Raw genomic sequence first — 22,718 nt, forward strand, 5'->3', positions numbered from 1 at the left:
AACTGTAAATCCTCCAGGCTTCCCTCCTCCATTTGTCACTTTCATTTATGTTTTATTTTATTTTATGCTTCTTTAGTTAAGAACACCTCATACTCTTCCCCTTGGGATACTTATTTTTCGAGAGTCTAAGGTTTTCCAGCTGGAAAATGTTTCTTGGAAACAAGAAGTAGGAGGACCAGTGTGAAGGAGACTGGGTCTCTGGTTTGGGTCCAAATCTATGGATGAGTTAGGCGTGTTGACCCCAGGCCAGCCACTCCTTTCTCTGTTCACTCCCGCGCTCCTGCTCACTATGTACCTTGGAAAGTACGACCTCATTAGAGGACCCTGTCCCCTCCCACCACTCTCCCATGGAAATAGTGTTGGATAGAGAAGATCCAGGGAATCCAGTTGGTGTTGACCAGGATTCAGGACTTGGCACATTTGAAGGCAAAAATCTGAGTCATGAATTTGCTCCACAGTCTGATCCATTGGAAGTCGCACCAGCAGCTGCTTACCCTCTTTGGTCCCACTCTGTCCTTGCCTCAAATTTCCCTCTCTGCCCACCAGCCATTTCTGAGATTCCACGTGAGGACAGCTAGGACAACAGGAGTGCTCACACGCCCAAAACAGCCAAGGCCTTGGCAATTGTCTCTTAAAATCAACCCACATCCCTGCCACATGACATGAGCCTTTTTAAACTGTTAACATGGCCCTATCGGGCTGATAAACTCACCTAAGTAAAAAGGTCCATTGTCCCCAAATAAAGCAGAAGTAATCATTGAAAGTGAAGTGAAATGAAAGTGAAAATCGCCGCTCAGTCATGTCTGACTCTTTCCGACCCCATGGACTGTATAGTCTATGGAATTCTCCAGGCAAGAATACTGGAGTGGGTAGCCTTTCCCTTCTCCAGGGGATCTTCCCAACCCACGGATCAAACCCAGGTCTCCCGCATCGCAGGTGGATTCTTTACCAGCTGAGCCTCAAGGGAAACCCAAGAAGACTAGAGTGAGCTATCAGGGAAGCCTGAAGTAATCATTATACCACTTAAAAGTAAAGTCAGAAGGAGGTGGGAGGGGATCCTGCTGTCTTTATTTCCTTCATTTCCTCTAAAGAGCCAAAGTTGACCATTAACTTCTAACCCAAGTCTTAGGCTCCTTGTTCTTCCTGCCTTTCAGCCAGTTCCCATGAGCCCATCCCTCTTGCCTATTCCTTTCTATTTTCTTTCCTATTTTCACTTCTTCCTTTCCTCTTCTGCTCTCTGTCCCATGCTGTTGAGGAAGCAGCACAACTTGTTGCCTCTGTCAGTCTCTGCCCCAACTCTCTCTCTCTCTACATCTTCCCTTCCTTCCTTCCTTCTTCCTTCTCTCTCTCCCTCCCTCCCTCCCTCTCTTCCTTTCTCTCTCTCACACACAGGAGAGGACCAGTCTGGATTCCAGCACCTGGCACACCACTTTCTGAAGGTTGGTGGTGTCTGACCCCATCTTTGCAAGGTTGCCTCTTAATGGGAATAACCAGATTAGGTTTCATCATTGGCTACTTCCCTAATCCATCCAGATGATGGATTTTTCTAAAAGAAAAGTGAAGTTGAAAGTATCTACTGCTATCTATTTGAGTTAGAATTAGGGGTTAAGAACAAAGCATCCTTCTGGGAAATATCCGCAAGGAAGTCTTGACCTCTTTAAGTTGAAGGAAACTGAGAAATGTCATCTAGTCCAACCTCCTGCCTCCATGCAGAAATGTGTCTTAATTATATAAGACAGGTGATTCCTTAATTAGAACACTCTAGCTTCTTTTTGCCCACTCCAGTGTTCTTGCCTGGAGAATCCCGGGGACGGCGGAGCCTGGTGGGCTGCCATCTATGGGGTCGCACAGAGTCGGACACCACTGAATCGACTTAGCAGCAGCAGCTTCTGTTTAGAACCCCTCTGCATTCAGCAGGCTCGGTTGTGAGCCATGGCAGGAACAATCCATCTAGCACCTGAAACTTTGAGATTGTGGATGGTTGATTGCTTTAATGAAATTCCCCAAGTGGCATGACAAGCAAGGAGACTCCTTCAGGCTAATTCTTCCCCCAGCTCTCAGGGATGATTTAAGTAGAGTTTCCCTGGACCCAGGGAGATGAGGGAGCCTGGAGTCAGGGGAGAACCCTCTACATCTGATGTTCTGTTTTTAACACTATGATATATCCGTCTTTTTGGGCGTTTAGCCCAAAGTACTTTTGGAACTCCATACAAAAGAGGGGGATTATATACTTGGTCTGGATGAGGGGAAATGGATCACACATCTTCCCGCTAGAAGAGCTTTTTAAGCTATTTTTTGCTTTTAGAAGCCTGGCTCAATTGATGACACCTACAGACCAGGCTGTCCAACTGCCCATACCTATCCTTTGAAAACTGGGCACAGAGTCTCCTGCAAGTCACTGATGCCAAGAAAACAGGGCTGTCCCTGAACAAGAAAGGAAAATGAGGTCAGAAAAAGGAAGGTTCACACAGACTCCGTTCTTTTCAGTTTGTTGTGCTAGAAATGGGTCGCTGACCAAATGTACCAAGAAACAGGAGATTGTTTTCATGAGAACCCTTCTAAAAAAGCTAGGGAAAAATATTGCCAACTTCAGCTTTGCCAAAACCTCACACCGGCTAGCCTTTGCCAATCTGTGACAGAGGAAAGAAAGTGATTATGAGGGAGAGAGTAGGGGACTGATCTGTCACATGCATGCTGCCCAACTCTGATACAGATGATAGTACCTTTGAAAATAGTCTTTACGACTTCCTACACATTCTGTTAGACTGCATGAGTCCTAAATGTTCTTGATGGATTCCTTGAATCCTGGGACTTCAATTGCTAAACTGAACTTTGTGGCACCTATAATTACCGTTTGGCGTCTAGAGCGTCAGACTGCTGACTTGCCTGAACTCATCATCTTTCCATGAGTAGAGGTCAGGGCAGTGCAGGGCCCCACGTGCAGGAGAAAGGCAATGGTCCCCAAGAGGCATGTGCTCTCTTCCAGGAACCAGGCCAGAGTAGGGCTATCACTGCTGCCTGCAGGAGAAGCAGGGCAGGAGCAGTTCTCTCTTGCCATCCCCAGCACCCCCAACCCTGTCCCCCAAGTCAAGATGCACAGAGAAGAGGACTTCAAGGTCCTTCAGGAGAATATTGGGATGAGTCCCTTTCTTCTCATTTCTCAGACAGTCAAGCATGTGCCCAGAGGATTAGTAGAGAGAAAGTGAGTCTTCAGGAACCTGCCTCTTTTTTTCTCCCTCCCTGGGCTCCCCTGGAATAGACCTTTCAGAGCAGAGTGGGAACACTGCTCTGGAAAATACTGAGCACCTTCAGCACATTCCTTTAAAATCCCAGGTTGAGGCAGGTATCTTTAAAATCTCTGCAAGATGGTGAATTTTGGAGCCTCCTGGTGAAAATAAGAAGGAACTGATATCTTGTGCTGAGTCATAGGCTAGAACTCCTGTGAAAAGACCCAACCGAGGAGCAAGCGCAGTCATTGAGCACATAGACTCTATCCAACTGGGGTTGCCCTGGAAAGCAGTCTCGGGCGAGGGGAGATGCTCTGCCTCTTCATTAGATTCTTTTCAGGAAAACTGTCCTCTGCCAGCAGATGATCCATCAGACTGCATGGCTGGCTGTCTTTTCTCCTGCCCTCCCCAGCCCACCCTGCTCTAGACTGGCAGTGGGGCTGAGGTATGGGTGAGGAAGAGGGCACATGTGTCCTGGATTTTCTGTCTTCCCTGCTTAGCTTGGCAGGTGCCCGAGTGACTGTTCAGTATTTTATATGACCCCAAGCCTCAGCCCCATTGAGTACCCTGCTCCATGAGGAAGTGGCCAGCTCTAGGAAAGCTCATGTCCCAGACGGCAACACCTTCGTGGGTGTGGGGATCAGGGTCCTGCTGGGTTTGGGGACTTAGCCTTGACTAGCCAGCGCTCAGGTCTCCACCCCACTCCCAGAACCCCTCAGTGGGCCCGGGCACGTGGGGTCTCACGCGTGTGAAGTCTCCTGCTTCATTAATGATGTGCTCTCTCCTCGGTCCTCTTGCCCCCACAGGGTGCTGGCTGCACTGCCCTGGTGGTGGCCGTGGTGGCCCGGAAGCTGGAACTCACCAAAGCGGAGAAGCACGTTCACAACTTCATGATGGACACTCAGCTCACCAAACGGGTAAAACACCACTGTCCATGTCTTAAAGGGGGGACCCAAGACCCACCTAGGATCTAGTCAGAAAGTAGCCACAACAGGTTAGGGCTGCACCTTTCAGTGGGGGGTTGGGGGAGCCCCAGACACATGCAAACAGCTGGTGCAGAATGGCCACAATGCCTCAACGCTGCAGGCTCCTGTCTTTTCTTAAATCACTGTGCATGGTTCAGGCAACCAAATAATTTCCCTGATAATTAAATCTATAGCCTACAATGATGTAACCTACTCCCTTGCCTAATGGTACCAAGTAAATCACCCAGCATGAGATGTTTTGGTTTCTGCTTAAATATTTTCATGATTCTCATTAGCAAGGGCAGTAGAAAGTCTTTAAAATGATATTGGAAATGTATCTAAATTCAACCCCTAAAAAAAAATCATTACAGACAATCACTCCTAAATAATGTTCATCAAAATATCATCATCCAATTTTCCCCTTTTGGGTTTTCCAAATAGTGTTTCTCCCTTGTGTCCTTAGGGAAGTGGGTAAGGAGGGTTAAAAACTGATTAAGCAGGAATGGGGGAGATCATTTAGCTGCTAAAAATCTGACACCCCACTGGATTGTCAGAAAAGAAAAGGCCCCTTTAGAAGAGACAGAAGCAAGCCTTCCAGGATAAGAGCAGGCCAAATAAGCAAGGCAGGAGCTGTTTATTTAATGACAGCTTTTATGGAAAATTCTTTAGAGCTGCAGGCTGAACGAAGGTCAGGAATATGATTTCCTGCAAAAACTCTCCTCTTTCCGAAGTGAGAGAGGAGCAAAAACCTGTGCTGGGGTCTTGGCCACCCTAGCAAGTCTTTCTCATTTAGGATTAAAGTGGGGCTGGGAGACCCATGAGCAGCCAGATTTTGATTGGGGTTTTTGAAAGCTGGAGAAAATATTCAGTGATGAATGTTGTGGCACAGTAAAAATGTGTTCGAAATAGAGACAAAGGCAGGAAGGGAGGAAAAAAAGAGAGGGAGAGTGACGGGGACGGGGGGGGGGAAGGGGGGGCGCTCGGGAGGGAGGCAGTGGGGGAGGGGGAAGTTGCCAAGGCCTCTCCAGTTTCTCAGCAGAATTCTTTATGGTGTTTGATTGTTTGGTCTTTGATTACATGTATTGGATTCTTTAACAAGCCTTTTTAAAGATGTTAAGAAGAAAACGTACAGGCAGATATTCTTCTGTGGTTGACATACAGATGGTTATATATGGTGCATTATGGCACTGAGCTGTCTGTGGCACAAACGAAAGCTCAATCTGTAGCATCAAGATGGCAGCATTGAGGGCTGTATCCATGGTCAGCCAGCCGGGTTCCCTCCAAGGCCCTACAACCCAGCTGCTTTCCTTCAGCCCCCTACTGTGCATGTAGAAGTCATGCTAGGCATTGAGCAAATTATCAAAGTTATTGGGGAAAAAAATAATCAGTGGTGTCTGACTCTTTGCTACCCCAGGGACTATAGCCTGCAATACTCCTCTGTCCATGGAATTCTCCAGGCAAGCATACTGGAGTGGGTAGCCATTTCCTTCTCCAGGGGATCTTCCCGAGCCAGGGATCGAACCCAGGTCTTCTGCATTGCAGGCAGATTCTTTACTGTCTGAGCCGAAAATATATTTCCCTCTATTCTCCTGGAACAATGTAGTGTGGGAGTCAAGGACAAGGGTATTTGGCCCCCAAAACCTTCTCAGAAGCTGTTTCTTAGAGCACAGACATTAACAGCCTCTCTGTTTATTCTATTTGCTTTTGAAACCAAGGATATACTTTGTATTTCACGTTATTCCTTTGTCCTCTTCATTTTTCACCCTTTGAATCAGACACTAGAGGAAAATAAAGTTGAAGAAAGCCAGCTCCCTCCTATGACAAGAAAATAAACAATTTTTCTGCACTGTGATTGTAGAAGATGAGGTTGTGGTGGCTAATTTCAGTCTTTCTTTCAAACATTCTCTAAAATCCTTCTCAAATCTATTTTTTGAAAAGTAGGACTGAAAACCAAATCAACAAATATTTGTTGCCCATCTAATCGAATAACATCTCACTTGTCTGAGAATACTTAAATCTGTTGAAACGTTCCTTTGATGTCTAATATCTCTTTCCCAGAGAAACAACCAACACGAAAGGGATGGTTCTCACACAGAGAGGATTCTCAAAACTGGCAGGACTGGAAAGGTTCTTTTTCATAACCTTGATTGAAAGGACACTGGCTGTGAGCTTGGCCTGCTCTGGCTTTAGTTCCCCTTCACCTGGTCTCAGAGAAGCCCACCTTCCTTCCCCTGGTGATGCGTCAACCATCCTCCGTCTTCTCCAAATGGCCCTCTGTGTCCAGACGGAGTGGCTCATGGGTCAAACAGATGCTAAGCTTAGTCTAATCATAAGATCTCAGTGAATTCACAGAGAAAGATCTGATCGTGGGAGGAGCTCATTGGGGCATAATTACAAACCTCCCAGGAGTGGACAATTAGCAGATTTAACAGATAAAAGCCATCTCTTACAAGTACACACAGCCTTAATTCTTCAAACATCTAAGCAAAAAACGAAAAAGAGGAATTCTAACCTATTAATCATTAAAATATTCAAATTGTTCTAGTCTTTATTGGTAATAAAGTCTTCAGCCCAGCCTTTACCATTCGAGTCACACTATTTTTATTCATTTATTTCCCAGGGAGGCAGGGGCAGGTAGGGTGGTGGTCTGATAGCACAGGGTCCAAACTAAGCTTCTGGTTTTCTGAGTCACGTGACTTTTCTTCTCTCACTTGTATAACTTGTTGACCCTGGCGGTAACATCATTTCTGTATTTAATGCAGTCAGATCTTCCCACATGGACTTGGCAGTGTTACTGCCATTGTTAATCTCGAATTACAATTTACTGCTAACCTCTGGGCTACTAGATAATATATATGTAAATTACACACAGAGAGACTATAAAAAAGATACTAGATTCTCATCTTTTTTCCCATGCAACACTACACATCCCTGTGTCTCTATTTTATGCAATGAAACACATCCATTGCAGCTGGATACCACACCCTGTGTTCTGGGGACACCGAGATGAATAGGAGATGGTCCCTGCCCTCATACTTACTGCCTGTCCTCAAAGAGCACCTCTGCTTTCTAAAGAGCAAGGTAGCTGCCCATGTAAACACTTGGCTTAAGAGGTACCAGGAGATGTTCTGTTTGCCACGCCCACTCTCCACATCAAATCTGCAGATACCTCCATGGTGTACTGCCACTGGCTGAGGACTGTTATCTCTTCATTCTTTCCATGAAGGGTTCCTGCCTCAAATACTTCATCCAAGTTCATTTCCCCCTGCAATCAATGAGTAAGACAAAAACCAAACGTGTATCTTCCTAACATTAGTATCTTTTCCTGACATCCCTATTAATGACATCATCATTCTTCCAGTCTCCGGGTCTGAAAATTTAGCAGCATCTCTGACTCCTCTCTGCCCTGGTACTCACAGGGCTCCAAACAGCTTTGGAGTTTGATTCCACCTGGCCAAACCAGCCTCTCCAGGTCCTCTGCCCACCATACTTCAAGCCACCATCTCAATCTTGTGCCATTTCAGTTGCTTGCTACCTTCTCATCTCACCTGGACCTCCCTTGCCCAAGTCATCCTGTACTTTATCCTTGTGACTCTTCTTAGATGCTGACACTTAGTTCTGCACATGCCACCAACCTGTTCGAAAACCTTTCTTAGCCCCCCAGAACCTACTGACCAGTGCTAAAGAAAACTTTTCTTTAATTACAAGCATGTGTCAAAGTTTTATCACAATCCTGCTGGGGAAAAAAAAATTTTTTTTTTCAGCAGGCTAATTCAAAGGTTTACTCATAGAAGGGGTCTTTTATTGGAAGAAACAATAGTAGTCATTGTTGTACTGGGTACAGAAAATCTAGCTAAAGGACTCTAGATTCCTGGCTGACAGCTGGTAGGACCCACAAGTAGATTCCCAGAACAGGTCTTAATCTTTTACGAATTTGTCAGATAATCAATTGAGCAGTTATCAGGGACGCTAATTGTCCCCAGAAGGGAATTATAAATTATATCACCCACTAAAGTTCTGTCTCAGACAGATTGGGTACAGTTTTTCTTTAACAATAGTCATAGGAACATTGAGTTTTTGAGCTGGAAGGTTCTTAGGGATGAGCCTCTCAGGCCCAGAGATAGGCGAGGGGGCCCCCCAGCCATATGCAGTGAGTTGGGTCCCAGCCAGGGCTGCCGTTTGTTCTCAGGCTGGTAGGCAGCTCTCCAGCCATAACCCAGTGGGTTTCCCAGAACAGTTAGTTCCTTGGAATTCAGAATAGTGGTGAGGGTCCCAGGTCTGCTGGAAGAAAAAGCCAGTTTACCTCCAAACAAGCCGAGCATCACATTAATAGCATTATGGAACTAGCCTCCTGAATCCACAGATTCAGGACCATGTTGCTCTGGGGAAAGACCAGACGCCAGCTTCCACCGTGGAAGCACAGCCCTGCCTGCTCTCAGCCCCAGTGTCCTGCCAGCCACAGCAGCCCCCATTTCTTATTCAGCGAGAGCTTCTGAGCGAGGCAGGCGGAGGAGCCTGAAAAGGGAACGTGGAACAAGATGGGGGAGGAAGGAGGGACAGTGTAAGGAGGGAAAGAAGAGAGATGGTGGCCGCAGGAAGTCAGCAGCTAGTGTGGGTGTGGGCTGGAGAGTCAGGGTGGCGGATGGAGAAGAGGGGATGTCCGGGCATGACGGACAACTTCAGTGGAGCGTCTGAAGACAGGCCTGACCTGAGGCCTCTCAGACTGTGATATTACCATCCCTTCAGGTTTATTCATCTACATTCAACCTCTAGAACTTCTTGAAGTTGTCCAAGTCACACCTTCTTGCCAGGCCTGATCTGCCCTCCTCCCTTCCTCCTTTCCCCCCTTCTCCATCCTCCAGGAGCAAACACCCTCACCCTGGGATGGAGTGCTGGCAGCATTGTGGGCATGCTAGTATTTCTTCTCTGGGGGACCCACCAGTAGGGCTCCTGGAATTACTCTCCCAGGACTCCGTGACTGCTGGAAGCATTGGGAGGCAGGCAAGAAGGGTGCTTCTCCTTCTGTTTCACGTGTTCCTCCTGCAACAACCAGCCTCTCTCCCGCATAACACAGAGGAGCAGATTACCCTGCAGAGAGGCGGCCAGAGCAAGTCATGGACATGTATAATACAGACAAGAGCTCAAGGAACAGACATGTGTGTTCTGTGTTTTCTTTCGCTGGAGGTGGAGGAAGAAGCTAACATTTGTTGCAGGGGAAGAGCATCAGTAAGGCACCAGGTACTAAGGTGCCAGGCAGCCAGGCTCTGTGCTGAGTGTTTGAAGTACATTCTCATTGAATCAACCCTGTGATTCCGCTTCACAGGTCAGAACTTAGCATTACTCTGTAGCACCCTTCTGTGCTGCAGCTACAGGGCATGCTGGCCCCACAGGATTAGAAGCTGTCTGAGGGCAGAAAGGTTATTGGTTTGTGCCTCCCAGGATTCTCACTTCCTCGAACAGTGTCAGCCCCATCTTTGGGGTGTGGTAAATGATTTGGGAAAGAATGAATAAGAAAATTGAGTCTCAGAGAGAGCCTTCCCAACCGGTCCAAAGTGAAGGTGATCATTCATTCATCCCCTTGTGAGGTTTTTCCTCATCCCCTTGTGAGGTTTTTCCGAGGGCCAGTGGAGCAACGTAAACATAAAGTGTTGAGCACAGAGCCGGGCACAGAGGAAGCACTCAGTGGATGTTAGTTGTCAGTACTGTATGCAACATCTTAGTTGTACAACTTTCTTGCCCAGGCCCATCAATCTTTGAGCCCTCCCTGAAGTACATAAGTCACTGAGCCTTTTCTCTGGCCACCGTCAGAGTGAAAGCACACAGTTTTGGGGAAAGAATGAATGGACCCACAGAAACAATTAGCTCATGTGCTATGGATTTGGGATGGAACAGCCAGTCTTCCATGCACAAACAGCCCTCTTCTAACTATTTCTGAGTCCATCAGATCATGGCCAAGCTTACCCAGACCTTCCCAGTTCCCTGACCCACCCACTCTCACCCCCCAGAGTATCTCTGGGCCCTGATGCCCCTGCCCATCAGGAGAGCTCAGTAGGTACCCAAACCCCCATCATGAAACAGAGCTTGGGAACCCTGTGGCGCTCAGTGAATCCCAGGAGGTGCACATGACCTCTACGTTTCCCACCCCAGTGATGCCCAAAGCAATCAGCCAGGTGAATTGGAGGGAGAACCTGGTCACAATAGCATTTACTGTCGACTTGGGAAAGCACAGTGCAGTTAAAAGCCTATTTCTTTTTCTCTTGCAGATATTGATCTACTTAGCTTTGTGCCAGGCTGTTTGCTGACAATTAATTCAGAGTCAGCACCAAGGCTCGCATTTAACATCGCTTTCCCGAATACGCAGGGGCCTCCTGTTCAAACCCGTAAAGACGCTGTGACTGCTTCACTCAGCTACCCAGGCTGTGCTGTGATTTTAGTACCTTATATTTGGGCTGAAGTTAAGTGCAGGACCTGGACTCCCTGTTCTGTCATATTGCTAAGTGAGGGCCATGATGATTAAAAACAAATCTAATGTCCTTTCCAGTTCCTTGATCCTGGAAAACAGGAAATAATTTTGTTTGCATAGAGATGACATCTTGTCAGGTCTTTCTTCAGACCACATGAAAACCTTATGCTCTTTTTTGGACGTGGGTCTTGTTTTAACTCTGCCATTAGCTAACTGTGGGATTCTGATCCTCACATACTATCTCTGAAACTGCCATTTCCTCATAGTCTCAGAGGGGATTTGGGCCAGATGATGATAACTAACATCTTTATGGTACTTTATGATTTCTATAACACTTAAATTCACATTGACTCAGTTTGCCATTTATAATTTTAAGGTCTTGGTCTGTGTCTCTGTTTCTTCATCTGTAAAATGGGGATAATATGAGTACCTGCCTGAGAGGGTTGTTGTGAAGATTAAATGCATTTGCACATATGTAATCTGGCGCCCGGTAAATGTTCAATCAGCACCATCAGCTCCATGCTAATTGCCTCCTAGGGGCCTCAAAACAACCCTTAAGGTAAGGATTTATTTTTCCCATCTTATGGATAATTAAGCACTTACTCCTAAACTGGCAGAACAAGGATTTACTGCAGGTTTTCCAATTTCCAGTACTGGTTCCCCACCAACACAGAGACCATTGTCAGGGGCTCATCCACACTGATGTTCCGTGCCTTTATCAATGTTCCAGGGATGAGACTTGATAGCTGGGGCTCTGCCAGTCACCCTAAATGCTGGGGCAGGGTTTTCCCTCCTAGTCTTCTGGGAGGCTCTCCTCGGAGGCTATACGCCTAGGAAAACTGAAGAAACCACCTGTCAAGTTGCTCTCTTCCTACAGAAGGGCGGTGAGAGGATGCCCTCCACAGAGAGAGGGCCTTCCCTTCTATGCTGCCTGTTTTGCCAGGAGGCTGACGTCCACTCTAGCCCCTGGACAGAACCCCCGTGATGATCCCCTCCTCTTCCTCCCCACTTCTCACCTGGACACTCACCGTTTCCAGCTTCTACTCACCACCACCTGCTTCCTCTCAGGCAAGAAAGTGCCAGAGGTGGGCAATAAAGTCATCTAAAACCATTTTCATGGTAGAATTTTACTGAGCAGAAAAGCAGTATTTATGTCACTTAGACATTTCTGAGAAGACCTAGCTGTTCTTTTAGAACATCACTTTAGCGCCAATGAAAAATATAATCCAGCTTTCGTAATAAATTTTTAAAACACACACACAAAAGTTATCAGCCTACAAAACAATGTTTCCTAGGCCTTCCCACACGTCTCAGTATTTTAACAACGTCCCATCTGTTGATGTCAGTCTGAAGAAGCAGGCCTGTACTCTCCAATTTTATTAAAATCTTTTCTGGCTAGTAACCTGATTTCTACTAGGCTGGCCTACTTACTTCCAGGCCCTGGGCCTATGGGCCTGTGCCAATGTGCATGGCTGATAGAAATGGGAACAGTTCATCAAAAATCTGTTTAGCTTGTGCTTAATAAGAAATGTTTCCTCTTGCTCTTGTTACTAATTGCTGAAGATGTCTGTGTTTGGATTAAAACTTTGTCCCCTGCCATCTGGATGCCATTGATATGTCTCAGTTCCATCGTGAGCTGGATGATATCAGTGGTTTCCATGTCAACAGATGACAGCGTCATATGTGGAAATGTGTGATTGCAGTGCAGAGAAGGAGCCAGCCTGCGGAAGGAAGCGGCTCTGGTTTCACACCAAAATATCTTCACTGATTTGCAGACCCTTCTTGGAAATGATGTCAGTTTTATGCCAATTATACTTATATGTAAAGTTGCAGTGTAACTGTTTTGGGCCATTTGGGAAAGGAAATAATGGACTTGTTGATACCTTGAGCTCCATTTGGTGGGAAAGATTTCCTCAAAGAGGCCTGGTAAAATCTCCAGCTGAAGTGAAATAAGTCAGACAGAGAAAGACAAACACCGTATGATTATCACTTACACGTGGAATCTAAAAAAGACAACAAACTAGTGAATATAATCAAAAAAAGCAGACTCACAGATAAAGAGAACAAATCAGTGGTTCCCAGTGGGGAGGCGGGAGGGGTGACATAGGGGCCGGGGAGTGGAGATACAGACTACTGAGGGTAAGACAGGCTCAGGGATATATAGGGCAACATGGGGAATATAACTAATATTTTGTAATAACTGTAAGTGGAAAGTAACCTTTACATTTTTAAAAATAAATTTTAGTTAAATTTTAAACAATTTTAAAATAAATACAATCTCTAGCTGATAGGAAATCTGTTTACTCCCGGAATCCAAGAAATGTACCATGTACACTAAATAAAAACCCCATGTAAAGCATGGAACTCTGCATCCAAGGGCAGCAGTGGTACATATTTATCTATTCAAAGCGTACCCCAGGCCTGCAGGTCTGGGTAAGGCAGCCTATCTAAATATAGCAACGGCAGTGGAGAGGCAGTCCCAAAATAATTAAGAAAGAGAAAGAGGCACTCCTCAACTTCAGCCTCCAGTCTACCGTGTCCAATACAGGATTAATGAGAGATGAATTTTCATCATCCTTTCTAAGAGTTCACGATTTGATTAAGGAAAAAGATCATTGCAGACTCATTTCCTTGCCAAATCGACTCTATCGGCAGACCCCCTCAAAACATGTCATGTGGACCTAGGAACACTCACCTGATAGTAACCTGCTTATTTATTTTTCCTTAGATCAAGAATGCTGCAGCCAATGTCCTTCGGGAAACGTGGCTAATCTATAAACACACGAAGCTGCTAAAGAAGATTGACCACGCCAAAGTCAGGAAGCACCAGAGGAAATTTCTCCAGGCTATCCACCAGTGAGTAAGCCAGGGCGGCCAGGCCACCAGACAACCAAGTGAGAAGTGGTGGGCGCCCCAGAGCCCCACCGGAATCTTCTCATATACTTAGAGGAGCGGGAGAAATCTGCTCCACTCAACAAGCACAGGGTGAACTGGATCCAGATCAGTCTGTTTATTCATTTATTGCACCTGCCACTGCAAGACATTGGACAGGCTGCCATGGAAGGCAAAAATTAGATAAGAGCCTCAGGGAGCTCTCAGAGTCTACATACACACACATACATCACATTACAACTGGAAGCAGAACAAATTGTGATCAGTGCTTTCTATAAGCTGCTGCTGCTGCTAAGTCACTTCAGTCGTGTCCGACTCTGTGTGACCCCATAGACGGCAGCCCACCGTCCATGGGATTTTCCAGGCAAGAGTACTGGAGTGGGGGGCCATTGCCTTCTCCGTTTCTGTAAGCTAAGTATTTTTAAAAAATATAGTGGATTTTTCAAAGTAGAGGATGAAAACATTTAGTCTGACCTGGAAGTTTCAGGAAACCCCGAAAGGCTGAGCATAAGACCTTAAAGGTGGAAGGCACAGCCTTGATAAAGGCATGGAAGCTGGGACACGATCTGAGAGTGGTGGGCAAGCTATAGGGACTAGAGGCAAGCACGCATGGAGATGAGTTTGCTTACTTGGGGACCTGCCAAGCCCTTGATTCTGGTCAGTTGTCACCCATGTTTGTGGTCCTGGGCTGGATTCCAAAACCAGATGGATTGACATGGATGTGGAATCAGCTGGTGGGGCTGAACCCAGCATGCACTTGAAGAGTATGGCTCTTACTCTTTCCCACAGACTGAGGAGCGTCAAGATGGAGCAGAGGAAGCTGAGTGACCAAGCCAACACCCTGGTGGACCTTTCCAAGGTGAGTGGCAGAATCCAAAGACCCCATAAAGGGTTCTCTGATGCTGGCCTTTCATCTCCTCAGGTGTGGCTGTGAAGAAGTGGCCATGGCTAAACTGGACAGAGCAGGACCAGGAAAGTTAAGGCCATTTCCTCCTTCCTTAAAAAATAATCTAAGTTCAAGTTCTTGACATTTGCAAGCTACTAATGTGTGTTATTGACTTTGAAAACCTGGCATGTGTTTCTTCAATTCTATCGCTCAGGTCAGGCTTTGCTGGGAATTGATTGACTGGCCTGCTGAGTCTGTTTAGTGTGTTGCTTGATTCGCTGGACACTGAGTTTGCACAGGGTGAAGCACAATGACAAGACCAAATGGTGATGATGGCGATGCTGTTTGTCTAGGCCACACCTAGAAGGATCCTTCTGATTTGTGGTTATAATTGTAAGCTCATTTTCCTGCATCCTTCAGTCCTTACGACTCGGCTTTTCTGGCCCCCAGTCAGGAGGAGGGGGGAGGTGCATATCTTTCTACCTCATGAAGATGCCAAAGAAGAGAGTCCTCCTTTCAGAGCCCTACAATCGTTCTGCATTTCTGGCCCTGAACTGCCGCAAATACTGTAAAGAAACTCGCTCCTTTTGCGAATCTCTGGAGTGAAAGAAGCGGAGGCTGCTCCGCTGGCAGAGCTGAGTGTGGGCGCCACTGAAGAAAGGACCTGACCCCTCCTCAGCTCCTCCTCCTCATTGCCTCCTGATAGAAATTGTATGTCAAGTGTATAGCCCAGGGCCAGGCTGGTAGAACATTCCAGCAGATGTCAATTATCATCACGGAACATGTTCCCTGAGTAAGCAAGAGAAACTCCCTCAGACAAATTAAACCCCCTTTGAAAATAGGATGTAATCAGAGAAATTACCAGTTCCTGGGCCACATGCAGTGCCTTGTTCAATGAAGGGATCAGGCCAGAGAAAGGATCTCCCAAGCTTGGGAGGACTTTAATCAGGGAATGTGTGGCTGGTTGGGAGAAGCCCACAGGCCTGTTTGTCTTTGCAGGGGGTGTTGAGGTAGACTGAGGTTTCCTGCGAGCCTGGAGGAGGCAAGGATGTGAATGGGATGCCCGAATGCAGAAGGGAACCCCTCACCCGGGTCTAGCGTGCATTGGTCAACACTTCTGGCTTCTAGTATCAGAAACCCTTTGGAAGTAGGTTTAAAAATGTAGGTGTTTAAGAACACAAGGAAGTCTCATTCCAGGCAGAACCTCAGGGCAGGCATGTGGTCAGACTTCAGGAAGGAACTAACTAGAAGTAGACCTCACCCCAGGAAATAGGTGCCCACCCTCTCTCCTCTCCCGTGTTCAAGTGCCTACATCAGTTCTCTCTCTCTTCCTCTCCCGCATCTCCTGACAGCTTTCTATGCCCCTTGTCTCCATGGCAGGCCCCTATCCAGAGTCCATGTTCTAGTTCTAGCCACAGGCAAAGACAAATTGACTGGCCTCCTATTGGTCTTAATTCTAAATTCTCAAAAGGGATGAGCTGACTGGCTAGTTTGGGTCACATGTCTACCCTCGGACCAATCACCTGAAGCCAGGAGGAGGGTCAGGTAAGGCAAACATTGCTGGGAAACCCACGCTGGGGGATGCAGGAATGGTCCACCAAGCCCCGAGATATTTCTTTAACAAGTAGCCATATTTCTGCCTTCTCTGTCACCTGGCAGGACCCTCTGTGGCTGCAGTTCTCCTGGAAATAGTGGACACCCTGGACTTTCAAGCCTGCATTTCTTCATTGTCAGTCACTGCCTATCACAGAGATGGGGCCCCCTGCAGAGCAGACTGGGTGAAGCAAACTCCATGAATTGGAAAGAGGCTCACAGGAACTGGGTGGGGAAACTAAACCATCAATAACTGGAAAGAAAGAGTGTGGAGGAAAGGGTTAAGGGAAGGTGTCTGCTGGGCTGCAGGGGTGGTGTGAACTCTGCCACACTTCATCTTTCCTCCCAGGAGGCTCAGCCAAGGTCCTGGCAGCAGCCTAGCATCTTTCACACTGGTCTGCATTCCCCCCTGGCATCTTGTCGCCAAGCAACAAAACAGGGGAGACAATAATAACACGGTGTTCTCTCCTTTTCTCTCTGTGCTTCGTCCGCCCCGCTCACCACTTCCCACCCCTGTCCTGTGGTCCTCTCGAGATTAAGAAAAGAGCATGTGGCCTCCAAATAACACTTGCTCTATGGAAGAACTCTCTTGTAGGGTGGCAGAGCTTGGGGGCCTGGGAGGGTTGTGTGTGCTGGGGCTCTTTATACCTAGCTTCATTGTCTTCCATTGAGATGTAAAAATTCTTCCTCATATCTGAGGCTCAACTGATCAGATAAGGTGACATCTGTGAAAATGCTCCGAAAACTATAATGGTCCTGCACGTGGTAGTTCTGATTAGAAATCTATATGAGGAAACCAAGATCCCAAGGAACAAAGAGACCATCCCAAGTTTGGTCTGTTGGCGAGCTGCCACGCTGGGGCAGAGACCCAGGGGCCCAGACTCAGTCCAGAGCTTGTCAGGGTGCCCCTGCAGGCAAATCCATTTAAGGTTTTGTACATTCTGGGAAGCTTGAGGAGCTTCTGTGAATGTTAATTAATGAAGGAAGCACTGCCACCCCTAAACTCACCCTCCCCTCTGAGAGGGCCACAGTGGACTCCTGCCCTGGAGAAGTCACAGCTGTCTCATTCCTTCTGGGGCTGCAGCCAATTTCCTGGGGGGAGGGTATCGTGTGTACGTGCTTAGTTGCTCAGTCATGTCTGACTCTGCACCTCCATGGACTGTAGACCTCCAGGCTCTTCTGTTCATGAGGTGTCCCATGCAAGAATACCGGAAGGGGTTGCCATTTCCTCCTCCAGGGGATCTCCTGATGCAGGAATTGAACCCACATCTCCTGCACCTCCTGCATTTGCAGGGGGTCTCTTTATCATGTGCCACCAGGGAAACCCTGGGAAGGTATCACTACATTTTCAACCCCCCTTCTCCTATCTCCTCTCTGGCTTCTCACATTTTGCCACCTCTAACTCTTTTTTTCATTTGCCTCACTTCCTACTCCCTTGGCCCCTGCCTGCCCCCATGGTTTCTGCATCTTCCTGGGGTAACTTGAAATTTCAGGTGAAACAGGATCAGAGTGTCACTGGCAAATGACCAGAGCCACAGCACCTGCAGGTGAGGGCTGGAGGGTACAAAGCAGCCGCAAACCCCACTCTGCCCTTGCAGCCACAGAAACACCCGACAATGTGTTCCTGAAGTCTCCCAGGAATCTTGCTCCCAAGTCTGATGCCATTTGTTAATTTGTAGGGAGAAATGTGACTGTCATGTTGATAAAGTCCCTACAGACCAACCCAGGAAGCCAAATTATAACCCAAACGTTGCCTGACAAGAGTAGAGTCAGAACCTTGGTGGTACTGAATGGAACAGAAGTGGTTTCATTTCAATTAAATGAATTGAACTTGAGGGATCATTAGATGTATAGTAGGCAGGACTTTGTACTGGTGAGAGGGGGGCCGGGAGAGGATGGTGGCCAGGTTTTAGGTGGGAACAGCTTGAGTGAACGGCCTCTCCTGGAGATAAGGAGCGCTGGCAGAGAACGGAGGGAGAGCGGAAGACGGAGCTCTTGGCATGAGTTGCATTTGTTTAGTACTCTCCTGACCTGGTTTATACTTCAGACTCGAGAAGACAAGTTTATTACTCTCAAGTTGTATTTTATTTGCAGTTCCCTGGAGGTACCCCATGTTTGCTCTCCTGCTCTCAAGACCTCGTTCAGGGTTCATTCACAAAAACTTACTGAGCACCTGCTCTCCAGAGGCGGGCCCTGGGCTGGGCCCCCACGGGACTCTTCTCTCCTTTCCTTCAGTCACTCAGGTCTCAGCGGGAAACACTGGGAAATCTTCTAGTTATTTGAAAATAACTTGTGGTACAAGAGGTCTTCTCCCATCAGTTAAACTTTTACGTTGGCTGAAGAATGGAAGGGCAGAGGTTTTCCCCTGAGACAGCACTTCATTCATTCATTAGTTCTACAAACAGCTCTTGGTGCTGACCATGTGCAACAGACCCCCTTGCTAGGCACATCTGTGAATATTTATTCATCAAAAATGTTAGCTGAGCATCTCCTATATGCCAGATACTATTTTAAGTCCTTGGGACACATCAGTGAACACAACAGGCAAAGATCCCCACCCTGGAGGGGATTTCCTTCTAGTGGGAGAGGACAGACAACAACAATATGCAAAAGAAACAGCAGATAGTTAGTGTATTAGAAGACAGCTTCAAAGAAAGGAGAGCGTTGAGCAGGGTTAGCAGGTCAGGAGTGGAGTGAGGACAAGGTGCCTTATTAACAAGGGCGTGGGGGAGGAGAGGGGATTTTTTTTTAATTGGAGTCTACTTGCTTTACAATGTTGTGTTAATTTCTGCTGTACAGCAACGTGAATCAGTCATATGTATACACATATCCCCTCCCTTTAGAGCCCCCCTCCTGCCCCCATCCCACCCCTCTAGGTCATCACAGAGCACCGATATGAGGTATGCTATAGAGCAGCTTCCCACTAGCTATCCGCTTTAAACATGGTAGTATATATATGTCAGTGCTACTCTCTCAATTGGCCTGACCCTTTCCTTCTGTGGGGAGGTGATTTTTCAGGGAGGTTTAGAGGAGGTGAGGCTGTCGGCCATGGGATGTGTGTGGGGTGAGTACTGGTGATGGGCGGCTTCCTGGGACATCGGGAGATAGCAGGAGAGCAGGATGTTTACTGGGGGGCAGTGTCAGGACCGTACCTGTCAGAGAGAGGGGGAGGGAGAACGCGGCAGAAAGAGAGTCTGAAACGCGATACGGGACACAAAGTCCTCGACCGGCCCACGGGAGTTCCCAAGGTGGACTGGCCTTCAGGGGTGTCCCAAATGGAGGCAGTGTCCCATCTTGACCAGGAAGGAGAGGCGCTATAATCTCTGCAAGGCGGCTTCCTTTCACTGCAACCCAGGTCAGAGTGAGTTTCATCAGATAACCGTACATTCTGGGTGCTGTGTTGAAAGTGAGTGGTGGGTGGAGCAATGACTTCATTACTATGTGTAGTTATTATTAACTTCTATTTTGTAAGGAAACCGAGGTTCAGAGAGTTGAAGGGACCTGAGGGAAGGCACATTGTTAGTGAGCAGCATACAGGTACTTGAACCCTGGCCTACCACTGATCAGTCTATTGCATTGTCCACTCCCTGCCTCAGAGCCATCTCTTTTTAATCAGTAGGTGTCATTGCTGTGAGCTGAGAGGTTGGATGCAGTAAGAAACTGAGGATACATTAGGGACTTGTTCTATTTCAGAAGTGCTGCTTCTTTTCCATCCTACCCATTTTCTAATATATTTTTATAGGTAATATGCATTGTTTTTTGTAATAAAACAATAACAACATAAAAACCACATGTGCCACTGTGCCATGTCTTTAAGAAAGTAAACGACTTCTCCATCCTTGGCCAGAGGAGACCCAGCCAATGTGGAAGCTGGTCCCTGGAGAGTGGTCTTTCCACTGTCGTCTGGAAGAGTATCTCATGTTTCTCATCACAGATTCCCCTGTGATGACCTGTTGTCTTCCCATCTCTCACCTCTCCATCTCCCCAAACAGATGCAGAATGTCATGTATGACTTGATCACAGAGCTCAATGATCGGAGCGAAGACCTGGAGAAACAGATCGGCAGTCTGGAATCTAAGCTGGAGCACCTCACTGCCAGCTTCAATTCCCTGCCCCTGCTCATCGCCGACACCTTGCGTCAGCAGCAGCAGCAGCTCCTGTCTGCCCTCATGGAGGCCCGGGGCGTCAGCGTGGCGGTGGGCACCACCCACACCCCACTCTCCGACAGCCCGATTGGGGTCAGCTCCACCTCCTTCCCGACCCCATACACGAGTTCAAGCAGTTGCTAAATAAAACTCCCCACTCCAGAAGCATTACCCATAGGTCTTAAGATGCAAATCAACTCTCTCCTGGTCACTTTGCCATCAAGGAACATTTCAGACCAGGGATCGTAAAGAAGAGACACCGAGCTAATTAACTAACTCATGTTCATTCAGCGTGCTTGGTTTGATATGCCTTGAAACCAGAAATCTAATCTCTGTTTAGGTGCCTCTACTTGGGAGCAGGAAGAGGAGATGACAGGAAGCGACGCCTCTGGCAGGGCCCTTGCTGCAGAGTTGGTGGAGAACAGAAATCCACGTTCAATCTCAGGTCTTCACGTGGGGAGGGGCGGGGGGTCAGATGCACTGAAGGAGCCAACAGTGAAGCCAGCCTGGAGGTGGGTCCCGCTGCGGGGAGGGTGTGGTATCAGGCTTGGGAGATGGGTTCCTCACCCCTGGGGTCCTCCAGCCCACCACTTTCCTTTCCTTTTGTCTAAGGAAGCCCCCAGAGGACAAAAGTAAGAGAGAGCTGCCCACAGCTTGCCAAAACAGATGTTCTTTCCTCCCATCCCTTACACAGTCATAAAATTTAGACTGAAAGAAAAATTGATGAATAAAAAGCCAGACTCTCCATTCAATATTAATACTCATATAAACCCATGTATTTGCAAGCGTGTGCATGCACACACAGACACACACACATCCCACATTCAACCCAGGTCTTTTCTTGTTTTCACTTGACCCAAGCAAAGAGGGAGCTGGTACCTTACTCTGCACACAGTAGGCACTCTCTAAATGTACACTGAGTTGGTCTGAATCTGGGTGTGGGTGCTGTCAGTTCAGTGCGTTTGCCAGTGTTGCCACATTCTGAGCTTCACTGAAGATGCAGGTCCCTTCAAATACAAAACAGGGTACACCATGCTTGCTCTGAGATGAATGACAAGCCAAAATTGGCATTCTGGAGAGATAAGCAACCTTCTAAAAATAACAGCTTCTGCAGAGTTTTTATCTTGTATCCAAACAAGCTGTGTTCCACAGGAGTGAATGATCAGGTGTATGGATATGAGGTCAGGGGAACAGGATCTGTGCACGCATGCACACACATGTGTGAATAGGTGCAACCCCAGGACACCTTCGTGAATAGAAGTATTGTCTGGGGGGTTGTTCAGTGATATTTATCCAGTAACGGTTTTCCAGCCCCAGATGTTAAGAGCACAAAGGTGTCAAGGGCCTCACATGAGAGCTGGGAGTAGAAGTGAGGATGAGTGACCCAGGTGGTCGCTTCTATGTGACCTAAAACCATGTCAAAGTGCAAGGTTTTGAAGATAAAGGGAACCCTTAGGGAACGTTGTGGGTAAGATAAGGTGACATAGATTTGTCAGTAGCTTATTTCTATTGTGCCACGTTTATCTTGGTGCAAAAATTATTGTAATACTTCTCCAACTTCAAGAGGCTTCAGAAACATTCAGATCCAGTGTATAACAGAAATTGTGAGCACAGGGCATCTGGATGCAAGATATTTTTCTCATACCATCATCCAACTATACATAATGCTTATGATGTGAAAACCATCCTACTAGTCATTACATTTCTCATTCCAAGGTCTCTGACTTCTGCTTGTGGGGACTTAAATGATACTGTAGGGAATATTTCATCTGTTTAGGGTAAAATGAAGGATGTCATTTGTGGTGTGGATGGTTGTCCTGTAGGGTATCACAGGACATCATCACCTTTCTGAAAGCAGAGTCTAGCTGTGGAGACTTCTACAGCTCTGGGCCTGGTCTTCTAAGGACAAGGGAATCATCAGACAGCAAAAGGTAGACAACCCTAGGAAGCCCACTCTTTCAAGAAGATCTGGTCTCTTGTTAAATTTCTTCTTTTATCTTTTTTTTTTTTCTTTTCTTTTTTTTTTTACTGCTATTGCTCTTCCCCTGGTGGCCTCATTTTTATCTCAATAACTCCTTTGAGCATTTTCCTTGGTTGTTTTGTATACCATAGATGCCACACTTACTGCTCGCTTTTTTTTTTTACTTGTTATTTTACTTATTGATTATCTAAAAGATCCATATCTTTTTTTATGTCCCAAGAATGGTGCTCCTGTTTTCAGTGATAGCTGAAAGTATAAACAGACAGATAAGCAGATGAAATAACCATGTGTTTTCTTTGTGGCATTAGTTCATTTCACAGTGTGAAAAGCACTGACAGGTCAACCTGAGCATGCCAATCTCGATCATCTAAACTGCAGCCCTCAATTCTTAATTCCTAGTCACTCTTCCAATTCCCCAGGTAGCCCTATGATGTGTGTGTGTGTGTACACATGCACATGTGCATATGTAGGGATTTCATTTGAATTTCAAACAAATGACATGCAAGATTCCATTGCTACTCCTCCTGCCAAAACACATGTGCAGACTGTCACTGACCCATTGTTGT

The 22,718-nt window shown here is 46.9% G+C and overlaps 1 protein-coding gene across 3 annotated transcripts in view; it reads left to right on the forward strand.

Annotated features, from left to right (window-relative positions):
• KCNN3 (potassium calcium-activated channel subfamily N member 3) overlaps window positions 1–21,957 on the forward strand; it is a 163,762-nt gene extending 141,805 nt beyond the window's left edge. For 2 of the 3 annotated variants that reach the window (XM_065903300.1, XM_065903319.1), the window contains 4 exons: window positions 4,034–4,144; window positions 13,384–13,511; window positions 14,337–14,406; window positions 20,019–20,612. In XM_065903300.1, the coding sequence (XP_065759372.1) occupies window positions 4,034–4,144; window positions 13,384–13,511; window positions 14,337–14,406; window positions 20,019–20,315 (606 nt within the window). In that variant the 3' untranslated portion in view covers window positions 20,316–20,612. Of the gene's footprint in view, window positions 1–4,033; window positions 4,145–13,383; window positions 13,512–14,336; window positions 14,407–20,018 lie in introns of all 3 variants that reach the window. The other variant, XM_065903309.1, reaches the window with a different exon arrangement.
• Window positions 21,958–22,718: the final 761 nt, after the last annotated feature.

This window comes from Muntiacus reevesi, chromosome 1 (genome assembly GCF_963930625.1).
Source record: "Muntiacus reevesi chromosome 1, mMunRee1.1, whole genome shotgun sequence".
Taxonomy (NCBI): Eukaryota; Metazoa; Chordata; class Mammalia; order Artiodactyla; family Cervidae; genus Muntiacus; species Muntiacus reevesi.